This window comes from Chrysemys picta, chromosome 1 (assembly GCF_011386835.1).
Source record: "Chrysemys picta bellii isolate R12L10 chromosome 1, ASM1138683v2, whole genome shotgun sequence".
NCBI classification, from domain to species: domain Eukaryota; kingdom Metazoa; phylum Chordata; order Testudines; family Emydidae; genus Chrysemys; species Chrysemys picta.
Genome location: NC_088791.1, coordinates 236,340,980 through 236,364,424, shown reverse-complemented (window position 1 = coordinate 236,364,424; position 23,445 = coordinate 236,340,980). Strand labels below are relative to the sequence as shown.

Genomic DNA, 23,445 nt, shown 5'->3' with positions numbered 1-23,445 from the left:
GATGGATTATTCCAGGAATATTTTCAGGAGATCTTGTACCTGCTTGGCTTCCCTCTCTGTCCGGAGAGGGAACAACAAAGAGAGAGCACAAACAAAACCTTCCCCCCCCCCCAGATTTGAAAGTATCTTCTTTCCTCATCGGTCCTTCTGGTCAGGTGCCAACTAGGTTATTTGAACTACTTAACCCATTACAGATAAGGCGATTCAGTGTCACTGCCAAAGAGGGATTTTATGCTACCCTTCTCTCTCTATTTATGACTACCAGCCTCATCCCTTTAGCCACATTTCTAACAGCCTGGAGCAGTTGCTCTCTCTTATACCCTTCCTGCAGAGTGAATGGGTAGGGCCCTTTGTTTTCAGTATTTACCGATTTTCTCAGATTTCCTGGGTTTCGACAAAGCCGGTATTCGGGTTTTACTAATTTTCATCCAAATTTTGGATTTTTGGGGCTTCAGGAATTTTTCACAGGGGAAGTGGATGGGGCTGCACTGAAGGGCCAGAATCAAGAGTGGAGGAGAAGGCTTCACCCTGAGCACTGTCCCCCATGCCAGACAGAGCCCCCTCCTGACCCTGGCCCTTCAGCACTTCCCCATAAACTTTCTGGCTCCCTGCCCATCTCATTTTCCTGCTGGTGGGGAGTCTGCCCTTCATTTTCATTTTTTACCAATTTTTACTTGTTTTTTTAAATTTTCAAATAAACACTGATACATCCGCAGAAAATCTATTAAAAAAATAAAAAACAAAAAAAGAAATGGCCTTATGAATGGGGGAGGAAGCACATGAGATTCAGAGCTGCATGTGATCTTCATCATGTCCTGTGTGTGTGATGCCTGAGAGGAGCCAGTACTGGGACGTGTAAACAAACCCCCATAATCTGTGCTGGAGGGAGCATATGAGTTGGAAAACTGGAGAATTACAGATCTGAGTTGAAGGCAGATTTCTTATTGTTTCCAAAGAGTTATTAGTAACATAACTAAGGCTAGGTCTATACTACCCGCCTGAATCGGCGGGTAGAAATCGACCTCTCGGGGATCGATTTATCGCGTCCCGTCGGGACGCGACAATCGATCCCCGAATCGGCGCTCTTACTCCACCAGTGGAGGTGGTAGTAAGCGCCGCCGACAGAAAGCCGCAGAAGTCGATTTTGCCGCCGTCCTCACAACGGGGTAAGTCGGCTGCGATACGTCTAATTCAGCTACGCTATTCACGTAGCTGAATTTGCGTATCTTAAATCGACTCCCCCCTGTAGTGTAGATGTACCCTAAGGGAAACAGATTTGTTTTTCAAAGTATGATTGTCAATTTGATGCTGTTCCTTTACAGTCCTTGGGGTTTTTTTTCTCCCTTTCATCCAACCCACAGATTTTTTTTTTTACTTTTCAAAATAACATTGGATGAGTAAATATTGATGTACTGTACAGCAGAGGCAGAGAAAACATCTGTAACGTTGGGACATGACTACTAACAGAAGGTAGTAGTATAAAATACCTTGCATTTCTAAAGCTCCTTTCATCCAAGGATCTTAAAGCATTTTACAAGGGTTACACTGTGCCTTTAAAGCCCAGCCCTGTGTTGGGGCAGTGTTGATCTGGCCTCCCTCAGGGGAACTGTGGGAGATGCTCTGCCTCAGGAAAGCACAGCCCTTCCCATGCATGCAGGATGGTTTACATAGATTGCATAATCCTCCTAGGCTGATGCACTTGGCTCTTAATAGTGCCTTTGTGGACTCGTGTGGAAGGGCATGGAGGTGTCCATTCTTCCCTTTGGAGAGAGGTGCCTCAGGGAGAGAGGAAGGGAATAGTAGCAGCAGGGACTGTGGTTGACCTTGGTCTGTGTCCAGGGCATGGAATGGACAGAGGTTCCTTGTGCCTCATTGCATACTTGGTTTCCTGTACAGTGATGCATAGAACCCAAACTTAGTATTTGTCAGCATTTTTTTTGTTTATTCCAATTACACCGTATCCAGACCACCTCCCAGTTTTGTCATGTGTTTTATGTTCTCACCTCATATGATGATTCCAGTAAAGGCCTGATCTATCCCTGATTGAAATGAATGACATGACTTATCTTTGCTTCATTGGGGCCATACCTGGGATCCAATTCTGAGAACATTTACTTCTCCACATAATCCAGTTGAAGTCAATGGAAATATATGTGTGAGTGAGGCTATATCTCCAGGACAGAGCCTGTATTGGCATAGTCCCCTCCAGTAGACACAGCATACACTCATACGAAGAGTTTTTCTGCTGGTGTAGGAGCACCATCGTGCTCAATGTTAGCTAGCTAAAAGTCTGCTTTGGAGTTAACTATTTTGAGTAGTTTTTTATCCTCTGCATATTTTGCCACCTTATGGTTTACCCCCTTTTCCAGATCATTTATGAATATGTTGAACAGTACTGGTTCCAGTACAGACCCCTGGGGGACACCACTCTTTACCTCTCTCCATTCTGAGAACTGAGAACAACCTACCCTTTGTTCCCTATCTTTTAACCGATTACCAATCCATGAGAGCACCTTCCCTCTTATCCTGTGGCAGCTTACTTTGCATAAGAGTCTTTGGTGAGGGACCTTGTCAAAAGCTTTCTGAAAATCTAAGTACACTATATCCACTGGATCCCCTTGGTCCACATGCTTGTTGACACCCTCAAAGAATTCTAGTAGATTGGTGAGGCATGATTTCCCTTTACTAAAACTATGTTGACTCTTCCTCAACAAATTACATTCATCTATATGTCTGACAATATTGTTCTTTATTATAGTTTCAACCAGTTTGCCCAGTACTGAAGTCAGGTTTACAGGCCTGTAATTGCTGGGAACACCTCTGGAGCCCTTTTAAAAAACTGGCGTCACATTAGCTATCCTCCAGTCATCTAGTACAGAAGCTGATTTAAATGATAGGTTACAGACTACAGTTAGTAGTTCTGCAATTTCACATTTGAGTTCCTTCAGAACTCTTGGTTGAATACCATCTGGTCCTGATGACTTATTGCTGTTTAATTTAGCAATTTGTTTCAAAACCTCCTCTAATGATACCTCAATCTGGGACAGTTCCTCAGATCTGTCACCTAAAATGAACGGCTCAGGTTTGGGAATCTCCCTCACGTTCTTAGCCGTGAAGACCAATGCAAAGAATTCATTTAGTTTCTCCGCAATGGCCTTATCCTCTTTGAGTGCTCCTCTAGCACCTCGATCGTCCAGTGGCCCCACTGGTTGTTTAGCCGGATTCCTGCTTCTGATGTACTTAAAAAATTTTTTGCTATTACTTTCTGAGTCTTTGGTTCCTGTTCCTCAAATTCTTTTTTGGCCTTCCTAATTGTATTTTTATACTTCATTTGCCAGTGTTTATGCTCCTTTCTATTTTCCTCACTAGGATTTAACTTCCACCTTTTAAAGGAAGCATTTTTGCCTTTCACTGCTTCTTACTTTAGCCACAGTGGCTCTTTTTTGGTTCTCTTACTATGTTTTTTTAATTTGGGGTATACATTTAAGTTGAGCCTCTATTATGGTGTCTTTAAAAAGTTTCCACATAACTTGCAGAGATTTCACTTTTGGCACTGTACCCTTTAATTTCTGTTTAACTAACCTCATTTTTATGTAGTTCCCCTTTCTGAAATTAAATGCTACAGTGTTGGGCCGCTGTGGTGTTTTTCCTGCCACAGGGATATTAAATTTAATTATATTATGGTCACTATTACCAAGCGGTCCAGCTATGTTCACCTCTTGGACCAGATCCTATGCTCCACTTAGGACTAAATCAAGAATTTCTTCTCCTCTGGTGAGTTCCAGGACCCGCTGCTCCAATAAGCAGTCAATTAAGGTGTCAAGAAACTTTACCTCTGCATCTTGTCCTGAGGTGACATGTACCCAGTCAATATGGGGATAATTGAAATCCCCCATTATTATTGAGTTTTTTATTTTAATAGCCTCTCTAATCTCCCTGAGCATTTCACAGTCACTATCACCATCCTGGTCAGGTGGTCAGTAATATATCCCTACCGCTATATTGTTATTATTAGAGCATGGAATTTCTATCCATAGAGATTCTATGGTACAGTTTGATTCATTTACAATTTTTACTTCATTTGATTCTACGCTTTCTTTCACATATAATGTCACTACCCCCCAGCACGACCTGTTCTGTCCTTCTGATATATTTTGTACCCTGGTATTACTGTATCCCATTGATTATCCTCATTCCACCGAGTTTCTGTGATGCTTATTATATCAATATCCTCTTTTAATACGAGGCACTCTAGTTCACCCATTTTATTATTTAGACTTCTAGCATTGGTATATAGGCACTTTAAAAACTTGTCTCCTTTTAGCTGTCTGCCATTACACAATGTAATTGAATGGGACTCTTTTTTATTTGATTGTTTCTGATCAGACCCTACCTGTATTTTATCATTTTCCATCCTCTCGTCCTCACTAGGACATAGAAATTCTCTATTAATAGATCCTCCCCTAAGGGATGTCCGAACCACGTGCTCTTCCACACCTGTTGGCTTTCCCCCAGCCCTTAGTTTAAAAACTGCTCTACGACCTTTTTAATGTTAAGTGCCAGCAATCTGGTTCCATTCTGGTTTAGGTGGAGCCCATCCTTCCTGTATAGGCTCCACCTTTCCCAAAAGTTTTCCCCAGTTCCTAATTAATCTAAAACCCTCCTCCCTACACCATTGTCTCATCCACACATTGAGACTCTGCAGTTCTGCCTGTCTAACTGGCCCTGCGCATGGAACTGGGAGCATCTCAGCGAATGCTACCATGGAGGTCCTGGACTTCAATCTCTTACCTAGCAGCCTAAATTTGGCCTCCAGGTCCTCTCTCCTATCCTTCCCTATGTCATTGACACCTACATGTACCATGAACACCGGCTCCTCCCCAGCACTACACATAAGTCTATCTAGATGTCTTGAGAGATGTCCTGATATTCAGTTCTAAATTGGCCCATTTCTTAATTTAATGTCATGCGATTGCACCGAGCCGTGTTTATTGAACCACATTTGCATATTCAGACATGGCCTTCCAATGGCAAGCACTTCAGTTGAATCCATTCCTATCTGACACAATCCTCCTGACAACATCTCGAACATCCAGTAGAGCCTTACACTTCCATTCCACCACACTTTCAGCTGTGTTTTACAGCTGTAGATGTCCTCCAGAGGTCTCCACAAATCTTACTTCTTACTGGACTCTTCAAAACCTGCGGCTGATTGAACAGTAAAAAACAGTGTTATTCACTGTGCTTCAGTCAGTGTGAGAAGACTTTGATATTCACTCTAGAAGTGGATGACTAAAGCAGTAGTTTTAGGTAGTGGAAAAAGACAAACGATAATATTTTTCGGCATTGCTATTCTTTAAGTCAGTAGAGAGATTTTGGGATTCTTTTTGTTCTAACTCTTTCAATATATGAGTGTAGGCCGTTACTCAACATAATGCAGTAACTTTACAAGTGTATTTATTATTGTGATGGTGTTGACAAGCTAGTAACAGTGGGAGAGGGAAACTAGACTTTTGTTTCAGGAGTAAATTACAATTGTGTGAAAGAGGAGAGTAGCACTAAAACTGCATTAAAAATAATGTAAAATTACTTACTTCAGACCAATAAACTATTTGTAATCTCTCAAAACAGCATCTTTATTCTTTAGGCTCCTTGTGGGCTTTTGTTTGATGTTCCTATTATAATGAAATCCAAAAATTACAATCTGAATTGTGGAAGAGAGATGTATATAGAAACACAGGAAAGGCATACATTACCAGGTCAAACCACAGAAACATTTGGTTTAACACCTTGTTCTCCAGCAATGGGCTAGTACTTGTTGCTTCTTATAGCTATGACCTTTTTAGCTCAGCGGTTTGAGCATTGGCCTGCTAAACCCAGGGTTGTGAGTTCAGTCCTTGAGGGGGCCACTTAGGGATCTGGGGCAAAATCAGTACTTGGTCCTGCTAGTGAAGGCAGGGAGCTGGACTCGATGACCTTTCAGGGTCCCTTCCAGTTCTATGAGATAGGTATATCTCCATATATTAATATTAATTAAGGTTAAGTGCCAGCCTCCCTATGGCCAGGTTTATACTGCTGCCTCTGGAAAGACATACAAGTATCTTTATTTACTTGACTATTTATTAACTAGAACTGGTTGGAAAATATGATTAATGTTTTTGATGAAAAACGCTGATTTGTTGCAACTATGCAAAATACCCCATTTTTTAAAAAATGGAGAAAAAGACCTTTTGAAATAGTCTAAATGATTTGTTTGGACATTTTCTAAACAAAAAAATTGCTGTTTTGGGGTTAAAAATGACTTTTTCTTTCAGTATTTGAGCTAATTAGACAGAAGAAGGTATTTTCAAATGTTCCAAATCAAAACACCTTGAAACCATCAAAAAGAAAATATTCTGATTGACCCAAAATGAAAATAAATGGTGTTTTGGTTTGTAAATATTTGAGATTTTAACTTTGCATTTTTATTCGAGACAGGAAAAACTTTTCACTCTCAAAAATATTTGCAGGATAGGAAAACCATTTCAAATCCAGCTCCCTTTGGAAGGTCACACCATTGTGATGGAGTTCTTATTGTGATTTTGTTTCCTGCTGGATAGCCCCAAAACAACAGAAAAGCCAGGAAATCTTCCCTGAATGTTTTTGCATCTAAGCTACAGGCTTTTCAGGCTGATTTAAATTTGTTATAGTATGAAGAAGTTACCTTGTGCTGAGATTTTGTTTTTGTTTGTTTATTTTTAGGAAGCCAGTTACCACCACATGACCCAATGCCTACTCAAGAAGTAGTTTTAGCATTAAAAAATTAACCACTGTTTCCTTTCTTCCCATCTTAATTCATATTTCTGGATTATGAATGGAGAAATTAATTATTTTGTAATCTATTGACCAGTATTGTATAAAATGCTTTTAGGTCAGAGGTGGGCAAACTATGGCCCGCCGGCCACATCCGGCCCATGGGACCGTCCTGCCCGGCCCTTATGCTCCTGGCTGGGGAGGCTGGCCCCCGACCCCTCAGCCTCAGCTCACCAGCGCTCTGGGCAGTGGGCTGCAAGTTCCTGCTGGGCAGCGCAGCTACGAGAGCTGCCGGGTGTAGTGTATTAAATTGCTCCCTGTAGGAATGTCCTACTTATGGAGCACCATGATTGGCAGCCATAAGTAGTACATCGTAAGTAGCACATTCCTACAGGGAGCAATTTAATACACTACGCCAGCCCTCCATACACTTTTGGAACCCTTATGTGTCCCTCAGGCCAAAAAGTTTGCCCACCCCTGTTTTAGGTCATTCAACAAGTTGAATTGTTTGCCAGGACAAGGGTGAGATCGTAGACAATAAATCTAAAACAGGTAAATAATAATTGAAAAGTAAATCTGAGGTGCTGTTGCACTGGTCTTTTATAAATGTTTCTGGTGTCTGTCATGCTTTGTAATAACTTGAAAGTTGAAATTTTAGCTCTGAATTGCCATCCACGCTCACAGTATTATTCAATTTCTTTTCCATCCTGGGGTTTCCTTTGTGAATCAACTGTGAAATCCACACAATTATAGTCTGGAATTTTCCAGTATTCATGAAGAACAGCTGTTCATTTCTGAGCCATGAGCATTACAATTCAGATTTCTTTTGCATAGTGCCTTCCCAGATGCTTTGATGGGGTTAAATAATAGTTGCAAAGTTAAATAAAACTATCACCCTCCCTTCATTTTTATTTTAAATATACGGGAAAGGGAGAAAAAAGATCGTTTTAGCTATTTGAAAACAGATGGAGAGTAAATGGGGTGAGGATGCATGTTGTTCCAGAAGGGGCTGCTGAGGAGAAAGAGCTCTATGGGAATATTTATGCAGCAGCTGGGAGTATGCTTCCCAGAACGGGTAGAGAGACTCCCACTAGCTCTGCTCAAGCTAGTGTGCTCAAACTAGCAGTATGGACCCAGTGGCTTGGGTTAGCCATTTGAGTACAAACCCACCTGACCCCCTGGGTATGTGGCTAGCCCAACCAGCTGAGGCTACACAGCTACTTTTAGCACGCTAGCACAAGCAGAGCTAGCGTGTGTCTGCATGCCGCTTTGGAAAGCATACACCCAGATGCAGTGCAGATATAACCAGAGAAATAGTGACTGGAAATGTCAAAGGGCTAGATGAGGAAGAGGGAGTAAGTAGGAGAGTTTGAATCAAAGTCCCTAACATAATCCCCAGCAAAGTCCCTGAACTTGTTTTCCCTAAAAGTAACCAAAAGGAAAAGATTAAATGTGAAAGTTAAAAATATCCTGTGCCTGAGAAATACCAGCAGCCAGGCCCATATGGCTTGAGCCCCAGAAGGAGTGCAGAACAAAAACATAGCAGGCAGTAAAATGCTAACTCCTACATTGTACTCTGTTTATAATCTACCAGACTGGGATGTGGAAAAATTAGTCAAAGGAGCATGGGCCAAACTCTGTCCTCACTTATAACAGAGTGAATCTTTAGCATGGCTAGGTTAAGGAAATAGGGTGTGTTTTAAAGCTGTTTAGGTAGGCCCTACAGTTGACCACTCCCAGATAATACATTTTTAAACATGACTGTGTTAGGAGTGAAGTGGTGTTTATTGCCTTCAGAGCTGAGCGACGGCTGCTGGCCAGGCACCCAGCTCTGAAGGCAGAGTCACCACCAGCAGCAGCACAGAAGTAAGGGTGGCATGGTATGGTATTGCCACCCTTACTTCTGCATTGCTGCTGGCAGGGCTCTGCCTTGAGAGCTGGGCGCCCGGCCAACAGGTGCCGCTCTCCGGCTGCCCAGCTCTGAAGGCAGCGCAGAAGGAAGGGTGGCAATACCATAACTCCCCTAAAATAACCTTGTGATCTGCCCTGCAACTCCCTTTTGGGTCAGGACCCAAATTTGAGAAACGCTGGTCTTCCCCATGAAATCTGTATGGTATAGGGTAAAAGCACCCAAAAGATCAGATTTCATGGAGAAAGGCCAGATTTCACGGTCTGTGATGTGTTTTTCATGGCTGTGAATTTGGTAGGGCCCTACTGATGAGCTGTAGAGCCTTTCAACTCTTTCAACCAGCTTGAATCCAGCCCAGCTCAGCAGAGAGTAAAAGTTGTTCCCATCCAATGGATGTTTTCATGGCCCCTATGTAAGAGAAGTTTCAAGGATCTCAGTAACAGCTCCCATGTCACACTCACTACTGTATTTGGCACTAGCCTGCACGCTCTTTGGGGCAAGGACTGTCTCTTACTATGTGTTTGTACAATGGTTAGCACAAAGCAGCCCCATGCTCAATTGAGTCCTCTAGTACAGAGTTTTTCAACCCATGGGTTGCCACCCAAAACTGGGTCACTAGAATGCATCAAAGGGTCATGGAGCTGGCTGGACTCAGCTCCCCACTCTGGGTATTGTGACCTACTGCATGGGATCACAGCACCGCTCAGATCTGGCCTTTCTGTCATGATTATGGGAAGGCCGGACAAGTCAAATTTGAGCGAATGGCACTGCAATCCCATGCACCAGGTCTCAAAACCCTTCTCACAAATGTGGTCTGGCTGCTCCCAGAGGTTGCAATGCCCAGAGTGAGAAGCTGAGCCCAGCCACCCCCATGGGACAGGAGCTGAGAGGGAGCAATTGGTTTCAGGTTCTCCAGTATTTCCCCCACACACACGATGCACCGCCCCATGCCCCACAGCCAGACAACACCCAGTCTTCCAAACCCCCATTATGCTCCCCAGTCTGAATCCCCTCCCATGTACCTTTCCCATCAGCCAGGCGACTCCCTCTCTGTCAAACCACCCATCCTGGCCCCTGCTGCCTCCCAGCTCCTTCCTCCAGTCCCCTCATTTTACCTCAGGATTCCAAATCCTTCCACCCCTTTACCCTCTGCCTCCCACGGGCTGGGTGTGTGTGTGTGTGTCTCCTTTGGGGAGTTGTTGGCTCGCCAACCCTCTGCCCCATATCTTCCCCGAATTCCTGCCCCATCTCCCCCAGAATCCCAATTCCTTCCTCACTACACCCCCAGATTCACTCCCAGGCTCCCAGTTCCCGTCATCCCTTGCTCTCTGTCCCTCCATGAGCCATGGGGAGGGCTGTGTGTTTTGGGGGGTTATTTTGGCTCTTCACCCTCCCTCTCTCCCTCCAGTTAACAGCTGGGGAAGCCTCCCTACCAGAAACATCTGTCAGCGGTATGTGAAATATTGGTTTGGAGCCCTCCCTTTCAATGGACCTCTGCGGGGCGGGGGGAGGGGGAATCAAGTCTGGGGGCACGTCCAGGTGGATCTCTGGGTTGCAACAGGCCATCAAGGTTTACAAATGGGTCGTGAATCTAAAAAGGTTGAAAAACAAGGTTCTGGTGAGAGCTCCTGCTGCATGTGCCAACACCTTATTAACTATAAATTTGCAAGAGTTAACAGCACTCTCATTGTGTCTCTTTCTCTCTCACACACGCACAACTGGGAGTGTATGGAAGAAGTTCAGCTCAGGAGACAGATGAAAAAACAAGATTAGTTCTTTTTAATTTAAGATTTTTGAGCCAGACTCATGATTTTTGGGGGTGTGGTTCATGACCTTTTAACATGGGTGGGTGGGTGGGTGGGTGTCAAAACTGAGGTACTGTGATACCATGGATTGGAGAGGACTTCATTAGCCTCTGCTTTAAAAAAAAATCTTAGCAGATGCCAACTGAGCGTTCTCAGCAATGATTTGTTCACTGATATCACCATTATCAAATCTATCTTTATTTTAATGTTTGGTCACAGACGTGAACTTCATTAAGCACCATTTACATTGCCCAGTTTCACATTACAGTTGTTTTCAATTTTCTTGGTTGAAAAAGCATACTTTCCCTCACAAAACTCAAAATCGCCAGAAGGGACTTTGCTCATGCTTTCCAAAAACAAATTCACCTTTTGATAGATACCAAACATGGAAAATTTCAGAGTGAAAGGTGAATGTTTTGGAAGGAAAGTGTTGTACATATGAAAATAGGTTATAACTGAAACTATTTTGCAACCTGCTAGCTATGTGACTCATATAACATTTAAGAAGACCTGCTATTCTAGGAATTGAATCATGCTAATTTAGTCAGGTTTCTAGACAGTTCTATCACTTTATAGATTACTCTTCATAGAAGTGGGTGTCTGTCTTTCTTTTAGGAAAAAAATCAAACACTCCAACCAATCAACCATTTAAAGAATGTATCTTCTCCACAAGGTTGTTTAATCCCTTTTAAACAGGAAATAACATAAAATAAAATGTTATGGATTTACGATATTTGGAATAACCTCTCATTTGCCAAAGGTGTGTGTGATTTGGTTATGTGGTGGTTGTGTGTGGGGGGATCACTTCATGTTTTAGTGTAAGCAAATATATTATGCTAGTAGCATAGAACGTCTCACAATGATCAGAGGCTGGATCTTAAAGTGCAGTCTGTGGCTATCATTCTTTAATTTAGGGGTTAGGGTTGCCAACTTTCTAATCTCACAAAGCCAAACACCCTTGCCCCACCCCTTTGTCGAGGCCCTGCCCTGCCCCCTCTTCTCAGAGGCCCTCCGCCTCCCTCTGTCGCTCACTCTCCTCCATCCTCACTGGGCTGGGGAAAAGGTTGGGGTGCGGGAGAGGGTGTGGGGTCCAGGCTCCAGGAGGGAGTTTGGGTGCAGGAGGGGACTCAGCGCTGGGCAGGGGGTTGGGGTGTGGGAGAAGGTGCAGGATGTGGGCTCTGGGAGGGGGCTCAGGGCTGGGGCAGGGAGTTGAGGTGTGGGAAGGGGTTCGGGCTCCAACAGGGCGGCGCTTACCTCAGGCGGTTCCCAGTCAGTGGTGCACTGGGGCTAAGGCAGGTTCCCTGCCTGCCCTGGCTCCACGCGGCTCCCAGAAGTGGTCGCCATGTCCAGCTCCTAGGCGCAGGGGTGGCCAGGCGGCTCTGCATGGTGCGTGCTGTCCACATCTGCAGGCAACACCCCCACAGATCTCATTGGTCACGGTTTATGGCCAATGGGAGCTGCAGAGCTGGAACTCGGTGCGGGAGCAGCGCACGGAGCCTCCCTGATCGCCCCTCCACCTAGGAGCCAGACATGGCAGCCACTTCCAGGAGCCACGTGGAGCCAGGGAAGGCAGGGAGCCTGCCTTAGCCCCAGTGACTGCTAGTGGGGACTGAAGTAGCATGCTAAATATAGCGGTGTGGCCATTGCGCCTCTGGCAGCGACTTGGCTAGCGTTTTTTAGGATGGAGTGTGGGTATGGAGGGATGGATTTTGGAAAACAGTGGGAGAGAGGTCCTGGACTCAAGAAATTTGGAAACTGCAGCCCTTATGTATAGGACTGTTAATTTTTCTCCCTGGACTTTTGACTGAACTGTTTGTCTGGCCCTTAAGAGAATTAGTGCTCTCGGCCAGGGGTGGCCAACCTGTGGCTCTGGAGCCACATGTGGCTCTTCAGAAGTTAATATGTGGCTCCTTGCATAGGTGCTGACTCTGGGGCTGGAGCTACAGGTGCTAGCTTTCCACTGCTCAATCCCAGGCCCTGCCCCCACTCCACCCCTTACCCCAATGCCCCTGCCCCCTCCCCTGCTTCACCCTTGCTCTTCCCCGCTCCATCCCAGAGCCTCCTGTACACTGTGAAACAGCTGATTGCAGTGGGCAGGAGGCGCAGGGAGGGAGGGGGAGATGCTGATTGGCAGGGCTGCCGGCGGGCAGGAGCTGCTACAGACTAGGGACCAAGTGGCTAGGCAGCAGTTCTGCAGAAAAGGACCTAGGGGTTACAGTGGATGAGAAGCTGTATACGAGTCGACAGTGTGCCCTTGTTGCCAAGAAGGCTAAAGGCATTTTGGGCTGCATTAGTAGGAGCCTTGCCAGCAGATCAAGGGACATGATCATTCCCCTCTATTCGGCATTGGTGAGGCCTCAGCTGCAGTACTGTGTCCAGTTTTGGGCCCCACACTACAAGAAGGATGTGGAAAAATTGGAAAGAGTCCAGCGGAGGGCAACAAAAATGATTAGGGGGCTGGAGCACATGATTTATGAGGAGAGACTGAGGGAACTGGGATTATTTAGTCTGCACAAGAGAAGAATGAGGGGGGATTTGATACCTGCTTTCAACTACCTGAAAGGGGGTTCCAAAGAGGATGGATCTAGACTGTTCTCAGTGGTACCAGATGACAGAACAAGGAGTAATGGTCTCAAATTGCAGTGGGGGAGCTTTAGGTTGGATATTAGAAAAAACTTTTTCACTAGGAGGGTGGTGAAGCACTGCAATGGGTTACCTAGGGAGATGGTGGAATCTCCTTCCTTAGAGGTTTTTAAGGTCAGGCTTGACAAAGCCCTGGCTGGGATGATTTGAGCCGGGGTTGGACTAGATGACCTCCTGAGGTCCCTTCCAACCCTGATATTTCTATGATTTTATGAGGTGTTGCGGGGGAGCTGATGGGGGCTGCTGATGTATTACTGTGGCTCTTTGGCAATGTACAATAACTCCTCGCTTAACGTTGTAGTTATGTTCCTGAAAAATGCTACTTTAAGCGAAATGATGTTAAGCGAATCCAGTTTCCCCATAAGAATTAATGTAAATGGGGGGGGGGTTAGGTTCCAGGGAAATTTTTTCGCCAGACAAAAGACTAATTTTTATATATACACATACACCTATACACAGTATAAGTTTTAAACAAACAATTTAATACTGTACACAGCAATGATGATTGTGAAGCTTGGTTGAGGTGGTGAAATCAGAGGGTGGGATATTTCCCAGGGAATGCCTTACTGCTAAATGATGAACTAGCACTCGGCTGAGCCCTCAAGGGTTAATGCAGCCTCACACTCTACAAGGCAGCACAAATGGAGGGAGGGGAGACAGCATGGCAGAGAGAGACAGAGACACACACCATGTGTGTGAGAGAGAAACGTGCATTGCCCCTTTAAGTACGCTGACCCCCCAGTCTAAGTACATTGCCCTCTTAAGAAGATCAGCAAGTTGAGACAGCAGCTGGTGCCAGCAAGCTCCCTCTGTCCTGAGACCTGTGGTGTGTCGGACCCCTCCCCATGGAAATGGGATAAAGGAGCGGGGTGACGGGGACACCATGACATCAGCACCCCTCTTCCCCCACCCTTTGCACAGCAAGCAGGAGGCTCCTGGGAGCAGCACACGGCAGTGGGGAGAGAGACACCTGAACTGCCAGGCAATTGATAGCCTGCTGGGCGGCTGATAGGGGGGCTGCTGATCCACACTGGTTCCAAGCCCCCACCAGCTAGCTCCAATGGGCTGCTCTTTTTGCAAGCAGTGGACAAAGCAGGCGGCTGCCAAACAATGTTATAAGGGAGCATTGTGCAACTTTAAACGAGCATGTTCTCTAATTGATCAGCAACGTAACAATGAAACAACATTAACCGGGACAACTTTAAGTGAGGAATTACTGTAGATTGGTAAATTCTGGCTCCTTCTCAGGCTCAGGTTGGCCACCCCTGCTCTAGGCAAATAATATAATCCACACAGATGCACTAAATCACTTTCCCTTCTCTTGAATAAATCACTCTAATATGCAGTATCTCAAAGAATAAGGAGGAATAAACTTTCTAAATAGAGAAATACCACACAGCTTTCAGATATGTCTTTGATTTCACACAGCAAACTCTGGATATTGGTTCAAAGGACTCTTGCTATCCCTTGCAAGTTTTCTTATCTAATGTAATCTTGCACGATTATTTTACATGGAAAGCACCTTAATACCTGCTACAATAAATTTATTTTCTACAATAGATGCCTTGTGTAATCACACCTTAGCAAATAGCTATAGTTCTTTATGTTGGCCAAATCCAAATCTTACAATTTATTCTGAGAACTTCCATGTGGGGAAGGGGAAAAATTCCATATGGGAAGACCGGTGAGAAAACAATATTCATACAAAAAAAAGAACAGGAGTACTTGTGGAACCTTAGAGACTAACAAATTTATTAGAGCATAAGCTTTCGTGGGCTACAGCCCACTTCTTCGGATGCATATAGAGTGGAACATATATTGAAGATATATATATATACACACACACACACACACACACACACAGAGCATGAACAGGTGGGAGTTGTCTTACCAACTCTGAGAGGCCAATTAAGTAAGAGAAAAAAACTTTTGAAGTGATAATCAAGATAGCCCAGTACAGACAGTTTGATAAGAAGTGTGAGAATACTTACAAGGGGAGATAGATTCAATGTTTGTAATGGCTCAGCCATTCCCAGTCCTTATTCAATCCTGAGCTGATTGTATCTAGTTTGCATATCAATTCCAGCTCAGCAGTCTCTCGTTGGCGTCTGTTTTTGAAGTTTTTCTGTTGTAAGATGGCCACCCGCAGGTCTGTCATTGAATGGCCAGACAGGTTAAAGTGTTCTCCCACTGGTTTTTGAGTATTATGATTCCTGATGTCAGATTTGTGTCCATTAATTCTTTTGCGTAGAGACTGTCTGGTTTGGCCAATGTACATGGCAGAGGAGCATTGCTGGCACATGATGGCATATGCCAGCAATTGGCAACATTGGCCAAACCCGGACAGTCTCTACGCAAAAGAATTAATGGACATATATATATGGGGGTGGGGGGGACGGTTATTGAAGACAGATCAAACTTAAATACCAATTGAAAGTTGTTGGAAAAAATTGCATTTATATATTAGTGCCATAAATTGCACTGCATAAATCCCAATAATAACAGCTGTGGAATATAGCTCCTTTGTTTATCATTAATTTTTTTTACCAATTAATTGCTTCATTTGCTGGGTGAGTTAGTTACAGTAGGATGAAACTCAAAGAAATCACATATTTTAAGCTTGTCCTCCGGCATATTTATGTGTGTTCATTTTTTAGACATTTAAAACTAAATGTTGAATCATTGCAAGACACAGAAGTGCCATGTAAAATGGACAAAATTAGTGAGACATTCCAACAAACCTATGTCCTGATTCAGCAGTCTGTCCCGATTCAGCAAACCTCAATATCAGACTAAACCTTGGGGTTTACTTTCTCATATCCCTAGTGCAGGGTCCCATTGCAGAGTCATGGCCTACTGTATGGTAGCAAGACAAGGCAGAACCTGGATATAATGCACTAAACATACATGCAAAATTAAGAGAATAGTATCAACACATAACTGGTTCTGTTATTGTTGGATTATTTTGTGATCAGAATAAAATGGCTTTAATAAATACAGTACATTAGCATATGGGGTGGTTAAAAGGAATCTTTATGGTTAGATGTATTGATTTTGCTGTAAGTCACACTTGCATTCCAACAAAACGAGTGTCAAATTTCTCATTTACAAATGTATTTTTATTCATTTCAGTGCTTTTTCTCTGCATTTTCTCCTGTCTCCCCACATCTCATTCACATTATCCGTTTGCCCAGAAATGGGTGGCAATTTGAGTGCCTTCCACATAAAATCAATAACAATAATGAAATTCTTAGTGGACTTCATGAATCTTATGGCCTGCCTCCCTTTTATGGAGTAATAACTCTGCTTGTGGTTTGTTTTGGTTGATTGGTTTGTCAGTTTGTTTTACAGGCTCTTTTATTGTGAGGGTGCTTGGGTAGCACGGGATGTCAGTGTTGAATGTCAATCTTACTCTAGTGGAAAGGCTTTTTGAAGAGGGACATTTTGAAGTGTTTCCTAAAGTCAGTCAGACTCTAAAACAGTGGTTCTCAACCTATTTATCATTGTGGGCCACAGCTGTGTGCTAATTGGGCCGCATGCGTCCCGCAGGCAGTGGGTTGAGAACTGCTGCTCTAAAAGTTTGTGCATAAGCTGGATCCCCTCAACCGAGAATGTTTTGTTACCAGCTCTCATGCCGTTTGTCCTGGGCTTCATGTGCTGTGCTTTGGCCCACAAGAGTGCAAGTGTCTTTGCAATTCATAGATCAAAATTTGGTCTTTAATGTAGCTGGGTCTTGGTCCATGAATTGCTTTGAAGATTGGGACCAAGGCCTGAGACTGGCATCTGAAAGTGACTGGGAGCCAGTAGAGAGACTTGAGCATAGCCTGCTGTGCTTGTAGCAGCCTACACCATGGAGAAAGTGGGCAGTCTTTCATCTCTTTCTTGCATGATACAAGTTCAAGTTCTGTACAACTGTAGATTTCCAAAGAGGTCCTATATAGCCCTGTAGCCAAGAGTTGTAAAACATAGAGAAATCATTCCATGAACCAGAAACTGCATCAGAATGTAGTCTCCATATTTCATGGGAAGAGGGTAAAAATTCATTTAAATGATAGATACATTTGTAAGCTGAAAAACTAACTTTTTTTTTCTTTTTTTGGTAAACTGATTGGTTGTTGAATTTCAAACTGTATTATAGCAAGGCTTATGGTTTCAATGGCATTGTTCTTTCCTCTAGTTGATGAAGCTGTATAGAAATTCTACAAAACAGAACATAACCATGCTTTTTGTTCTTTCTAGCTATTGTATACAGATCTCTCTGCTTAACGGGCTATTTATTTCTGTAATTAATACTTGCTTTCAGATGTAGGCATACATATTTTGTATTAATGGAGATAGAACTAAAGAAATGGGAATATTTTGATCATAAGTAAATTAAATGTAAAAAAGTGAGTCTGCTGCTTATTTTTTAGTTGTGAATATATACAAATTGTCTTCATTTACACAAGGAGCTGACTAATTAAATGGCCTAAATTGCAGTTTCCAGTTAAGTGCTCCCAAATTCACCGTGTGGTTAAAATTAATTTCTAGATTAACTGAGTTTTTTAAAGCTTCTAATAACTTTTGCAGGATGATCAAGAAGAAAAACAGTGTGATTATAGGTCATATCTAAGTAGGTGGGGAAGGGTGTGGGAAAAGGAAGAAAACCACTTCCTGTAGTTTACACGGCACTTAGTCGAAATGTCAGTGAAAGGATGTATTGGGGGATTTCCACACTGCATGAATGTATTTGTATTCATTTGCTTTAATGCACTTCCTGCCCTCCAGCTGGTGGCTTCTTGCCACCTGCAGGCACTCAATTTTAGCATAATACGTGGGTGAGTTTTAAAGAGTGAGAATGATTGGTACCTGGTTGGGCACTATTGGGATGACCTTTTTGGTTCATGGTAATCAAAACTCTTTACAAAGAGGGGATCGTTGAGCTAATTAACAGTAGATAGGGGGTTCCCTTGATAATAGACAAAGGACCAATGTCTCAGTTAGGATACAGCCTCTGTGTGCTGCTCAGGTTGTGCAAAAAGGCTGGAACCTGGCCACAGCTGGTGGGTGAGAATGTTCATGGTGGGGAGTTACTCTCAGTTGGCTTAAAATCACAGAACTGGTGCTTGTGCCCACTGCCTCACAGGTAGTCAAAGTGTAGGTCTGAATGCTTACTTTAACAAGCTTCTTGGACATTGGTTTTCATTGGTTCATTGCAAATTAGCGAAATGGTCTCTGATCATGGGAGTGTTCTTCCTAGGAAGCGATCTGAGAGAGCCAGTTAGCTGGAGTTACTTTTCTGATTCTCCAAAGCACATTGGACAGTAGCAGCTTCTCTAGTCTGATCTGGCAGTGTGGTAATGGAAGCATTTATGAAGTCCCGACAGTTATTAAAATTACGGTAGTTCAGTCTTCACCAAGACCTCCACCAGCCACAACTTCTTCATGGAAATGATGATAAATTCCTTACATGGTCACAACCCCTGGCCATTTTTCGGAAGTATTTTGTCCTTTCTTGGTTGGTCCACAAATGCACTTGGAATGTAGTATTTTGATAGGAATGTGGTGATCTGCACTGATTTGGCTGGACACAGCTGTTGCACCCACTTGTAAGGATCCAGGCCTCAGTGATAGACTGTCAATGATTATGAGATTCTCTTTTGTTTTCTTCATACATGTAAGTCAGTGATAGATTCCTCCACTGCCCCTCCCCAAATCCTGGTATGTGGCTCTGTGGTCAGAGCATGTGCAATGGCATAGAAATAGCGCACAGTACATGCAAGTTCACACCAAGCACCACATAATTCATAGCTTCAGGAAAACACCCAGTCATATTTATAAATGTACAGCAAGCATGACACAGTTCTCAGCAGCACCCAAATCTCCAAGTCCAGAGAACAATCCTGCACAGAACACTACAGTGGCTGACTGTTACAGTGCTCTTTCAAAGCCTCCCTCACCTGTGCAGCTCCATGTTAGGCTCTTGTAATCGCGCTTGTGTCTGGCTGTTGAAAGTCAGCAGACAACTGCTCCACCTCCAGCCTGGCAGCAGCTTTCCCCCCTTTGCCTCACTGATATTATGCAGGACACAGCAAGCAGCTATAACCATGGGGATATGTTTCTCGCTGAAATCCAGTCTAGTGAGTAAGCACCAATAGTGTCCCTTCATTCTACCAAAAGCACATTCACCAGTCATTCTGCACCGGTTGAGCTGGTAGTTGAATCTTCCCTTGGTGCTGTTGAGGTGGCTGATGTATGGCTTCATGAGCAAGGGATAGGCTGGGTCCCTCAGAATCACTATTGGCATTACTATATTGTCGGTCGGGAAAGAATATTCCCGCTTGCAGCTTTCTGAACAGTCCTGTGTTCTTAAACATGTAAGTATCCATGCACCTTCCCTAAGCAGCCTACATTGATACTGGTGATGCATCCCTGGAGATTCACCAGCGCTTGCATAACCATAGAAAAGTAGCCCTTTCTATTGATGCACCCTGTGGCAAGATGGCTGATGCCAAAATAGGGATATAGGTGCTGTGTGTCGCCCCACCGCAATTTGGAAACCTTATTGCTGCAAATCTATCTGCTATGTCTTACACATTGCCAAGAGGCACAGTCCTGCGTAGCAGGCGACCATTAATGGCTCTACACGCTTGTATGGCAGCGGCCCCCACTGGATTTTCCAGTTTCAAAATAATTTCCCACTGACGTGTAGCAATCTGTCATTGCTTCCACAGTGCGAGCGTCACTTGTTTTTGCACAGTCAGTGCAGCTCTCATTCTGGTGCCCACGCACTGAGGGGCTGGGGCAAGCTTGGCACACAGATCCAGAAATGTGGCCTTTCACGTCTGCAAGTTCTGCAGCCACTGCTCATCTTCCCAAACCTGCATGATGATGTGATCCCACCACTCAGTGCTTGTTTCTCGGGCCCTGAAGTGGTGCTCCACCATCTGCAGCTACTCCGTGAATGCTACCAACAACCTTGAATTGTTTTTTCCTGTGTTCCTCAGCAATCTGTCCTCAAAGAAATCCTCACGTCCCCAGTTGTTGCAGTATTTCCTGCAGGTCTGCAAATACAGGTGAATCACTTGTCCTGTATTTGAATGTTCATGAGAATAGTGCAAAGCTCTATGCTTCTGTCAGAGATGACAGAGACCAAAAAGTGCCATGTGGGTTTGTGGGTTTTTTTTTAGAAAGGTGCAAAAATTATGGGATATGGATGGGATGATGAGATGGAGAAAGTTGCATGCTGGGAACTTGACCCCTAGCTCCCAGAGGTCCTTAGGTAAGTCATTTGTATCCCATATTGCAAAAATTTCCAAAAGGCATTTTGCCAGACAGCTGCGCTTGGCACACTGGGGTTACCTGTGGCGCACAGCCAAATATGCACACCTCCGAGCAATTATACACACTTCAGCAGCTGTATGCTGACATAACCACAGTTTGCGTCAGTCACAATTTGTAGCATAAACATGGCCTGCTTGGACAATAGTAAAAGCAAAAAATGGAGAGTGAGGTTCTCCCAGGCCACTTTCATCATAGTGTGCCCTTCGCAAGATGTTTAAGTATGGTGGGATTTTCATACTCCTTTGAGTTTAAAGTTATTTAGTTCTATCTTCTGCTTTTTAGGGCCTTATATTTACTTTGTAGAAACTGAACTACTAACAAATACAAACCTCCAGTTATCCCATGATATATTTATAAATAACTTCTTTTCTCTTTCTTTTCACGATGCTTGTTGCCAACCATTACAAAATATTGTAGAAGTTGTGGGTTTGAGTCCAGACTTAGCTATAGAAAAGCAAGAGTACTAGATAAAAAATAAAAACCCACTACTTACATTCTGCCAGTTATATACTTACAGCTTTTTATAGTACTAGACTTTTGTGCAAACATTTTAGCATATTTTTCTTCCTGTTGTCTTATCTACTCACCAAATGCTGACTTGAAATCAGTCCCCCTTTTGTTAGTTTGTTACTCTTTGTTTCTGTTATGATTGGCTGTTGCCCTTGCTAATTTTGTGTGGAGGTAAGCTGTCTGTCAAACTTACATGCTTTTGCAAAATCTGTTGCCAAGCTTATCACACAGCAAAACTATGTCACAACTAGGAAGCACAGATGCAGCTCTCTAATAATAAGGGAATGGGATACAATTAGGAGTACAAATGCAATTATTTGATAAAATACCACTTTGAAATGGTGTAAGTCTTCATAAAACTGTAAGTGCATACATTTATAAATACTACTGTGTTTATTTTTAGATGTGACCTTAACTCTGATTTGAAGAAATGCAAAACCACACTGTCTCACAAGAGGAAAATAGCCCTCAGTGAGTATGCTCAGCATGAAATAAAAATGTATCACCAAGTGGAATTTAAAATTGTTTAATTTGTATCTTAGATGAATAATCAAGGGTCTGTAAGGTTTCTGAAAACGGTCATATTTGGTATTTCTAATAGGAGTTCTTCAGCTTGAAAACTAAGATAATTTGTCTTCTTTCAATTTTGACTATTGATCCCTTTTAAGGGCACCAACAGTTGCAGAGGTTTTGGCTGGAGAAATGGCAGTCTCCCTTACTTACCCAAGCTGCTTCTTGACCTACTGTCATAAGAACATACTTTAATTTTGTGGATAAATAATATTTGTATGATTTGTTCTTTTATGGCACAGTGCCCCGATCCCTCCATATATCTCTTCTGACAATGTTACATTCCATTAGAACACTGAAGTTAATAGAGTTAGTCACCAGTTAGAGATCGTTTTATATACAGAAGCAGTCAGCTAAAATCTAATACTCAAAGGAAAACAAATTAGGGGGAGTGTGAGGATTTGGAAGCTGCCGGAGAGTTATGACAGATCTCCTACTTGAGCAAATCTTGTGAAATTAAATACTTTTCTGGGAGGACTGCCTCTTTACTAACCATCATATGAATTAGAAGAACTGGAAAACTATCTCCTTCAATTGCTGACTGACATGCTATGCTAAGAGTATAGTTACTTATGATGCATGCTAACGCTTTTGGGGATGAAGTATGCAAGACTCTCATCTTTTGGTTTTCCTATTTAATCAGTTCTCCTTTTTTCACTTTGAATTGATTTACATCACTCCATTGATTTATAGGCACTTTCAGTTGATGCATAAATTCTTGTGTGCAAGGAATACTATTCATTCTGAATTGAATTATACAGTGGCCCATCTGCTGGTTTTGGGAGCAGATAGTCAATAATCCCTTCTCTCCACTCACCCCAAAGTGAGTTTCCTGTTTTAAAATCTAGTTACTTCTGTGCTCACAAATATTGGCCTTATTATTTGTCTCATAACCCTGTAAGGAAAAAAAATTGCTCTGATGTTCAGAGTGGTTGAAAGGTTTCATGATAGAGTGAAGTGTTCTAGAGGCATTTGAAGCAAGAATGATGCATGTGTGGTCACAGTCACTACATTTCCATTTGTTGTATTTTTCTTCTTGTTCTTCTTAGATGGAAAGAGTTGCCACAACAATGTTATGAATAGATACAAAAGTTTCATAACTGAAGTGTTAATGTAGCTGAGGGAGGAAGGAAACCTTCAAATTAATCATCCTAATCAAATTTAGCATGCCTTAAATCATACTTTTCTCTCCTTTCCTGTACTGGCCCACATCTCTTTCTTTCTGGCACCATTTGGGGAAGAAAATCTTAGCTCCCTTGTATTTATCTTGTCAAATGTGCACTGTGAATGTTGGCATTATTTTCATATATTATGGACTATTTTATATCATGTTGCAAGGAGTTCAACAGCTTAATTGTGCATGAAAATCTTTCCTCTTCAATTTTAAAATTGTCTGCAGTTGGAATGTGAGTTGCTATAAAAATGTAATGATTATTAATATTGTTAATAACTTGCCTGATGGTAATGAGGTTTATTAATCTTACAAACAGGGTACAATGCTGCAATGTAAAATATCCCTGATCTGTCATATTTTTAGGTTATACCTTTTTTAGTGGTGGTGGATTCTAATATGGAAGAGTTTGTTGACTGCTAACCACAGCATTTCTTGTCTTCTATTTATATTCTGCGGGCCGTTCTCCCTCTGACCTTATCTATTGTCCTATTTCTACAGAAAGAGGCCCCATCTGACAAATTTACTCTCAATACCCTGGGGTTATGAGAACCACCAAACAGCATTAAAGATGTACAGTAATCACTTAACACAGCAGCTGCTCTCTTCCCTTTGTCTAATAGGTATCTCTCAACCCTTATCTCTGACAGAAAAGCCTTTTTTGCAAGTTGTACTGTATTTAGACCGTTTTCATTAAAAGTCCTACAGAAGCATGAATCATG

The 23,445-nt window shown here is 43.0% G+C and overlaps 1 protein-coding gene across 42 annotated transcripts in view; it reads left to right on the top strand.

Moving 5' to 3' along the window:
- INPP4A (inositol polyphosphate-4-phosphatase type I A) overlaps nt 1-23,445 on the top strand; it is a 192,388-nt gene that overhangs the window by 88,799 nt on the left and 80,144 nt on the right. For 24 of the 42 annotated variants that reach the window (XM_065591531.1, XM_065591528.1, XM_024104416.3 and 21 more), the window contains one exon: nt 21,386-21,453. In XM_065591531.1, the coding sequence (XP_065447603.1) occupies nt 21,386-21,453 (68 nt within the window). Of the gene's footprint in view, nt 1-20,135; nt 20,205-21,224; nt 21,344-21,385; nt 21,454-23,224; nt 23,347-23,445 lie in introns of those variants that run through there. The other 18 variants (XM_065591506.1, XM_042840819.2, XM_042840813.2 and 15 more) reach the window with 3 other exon arrangements.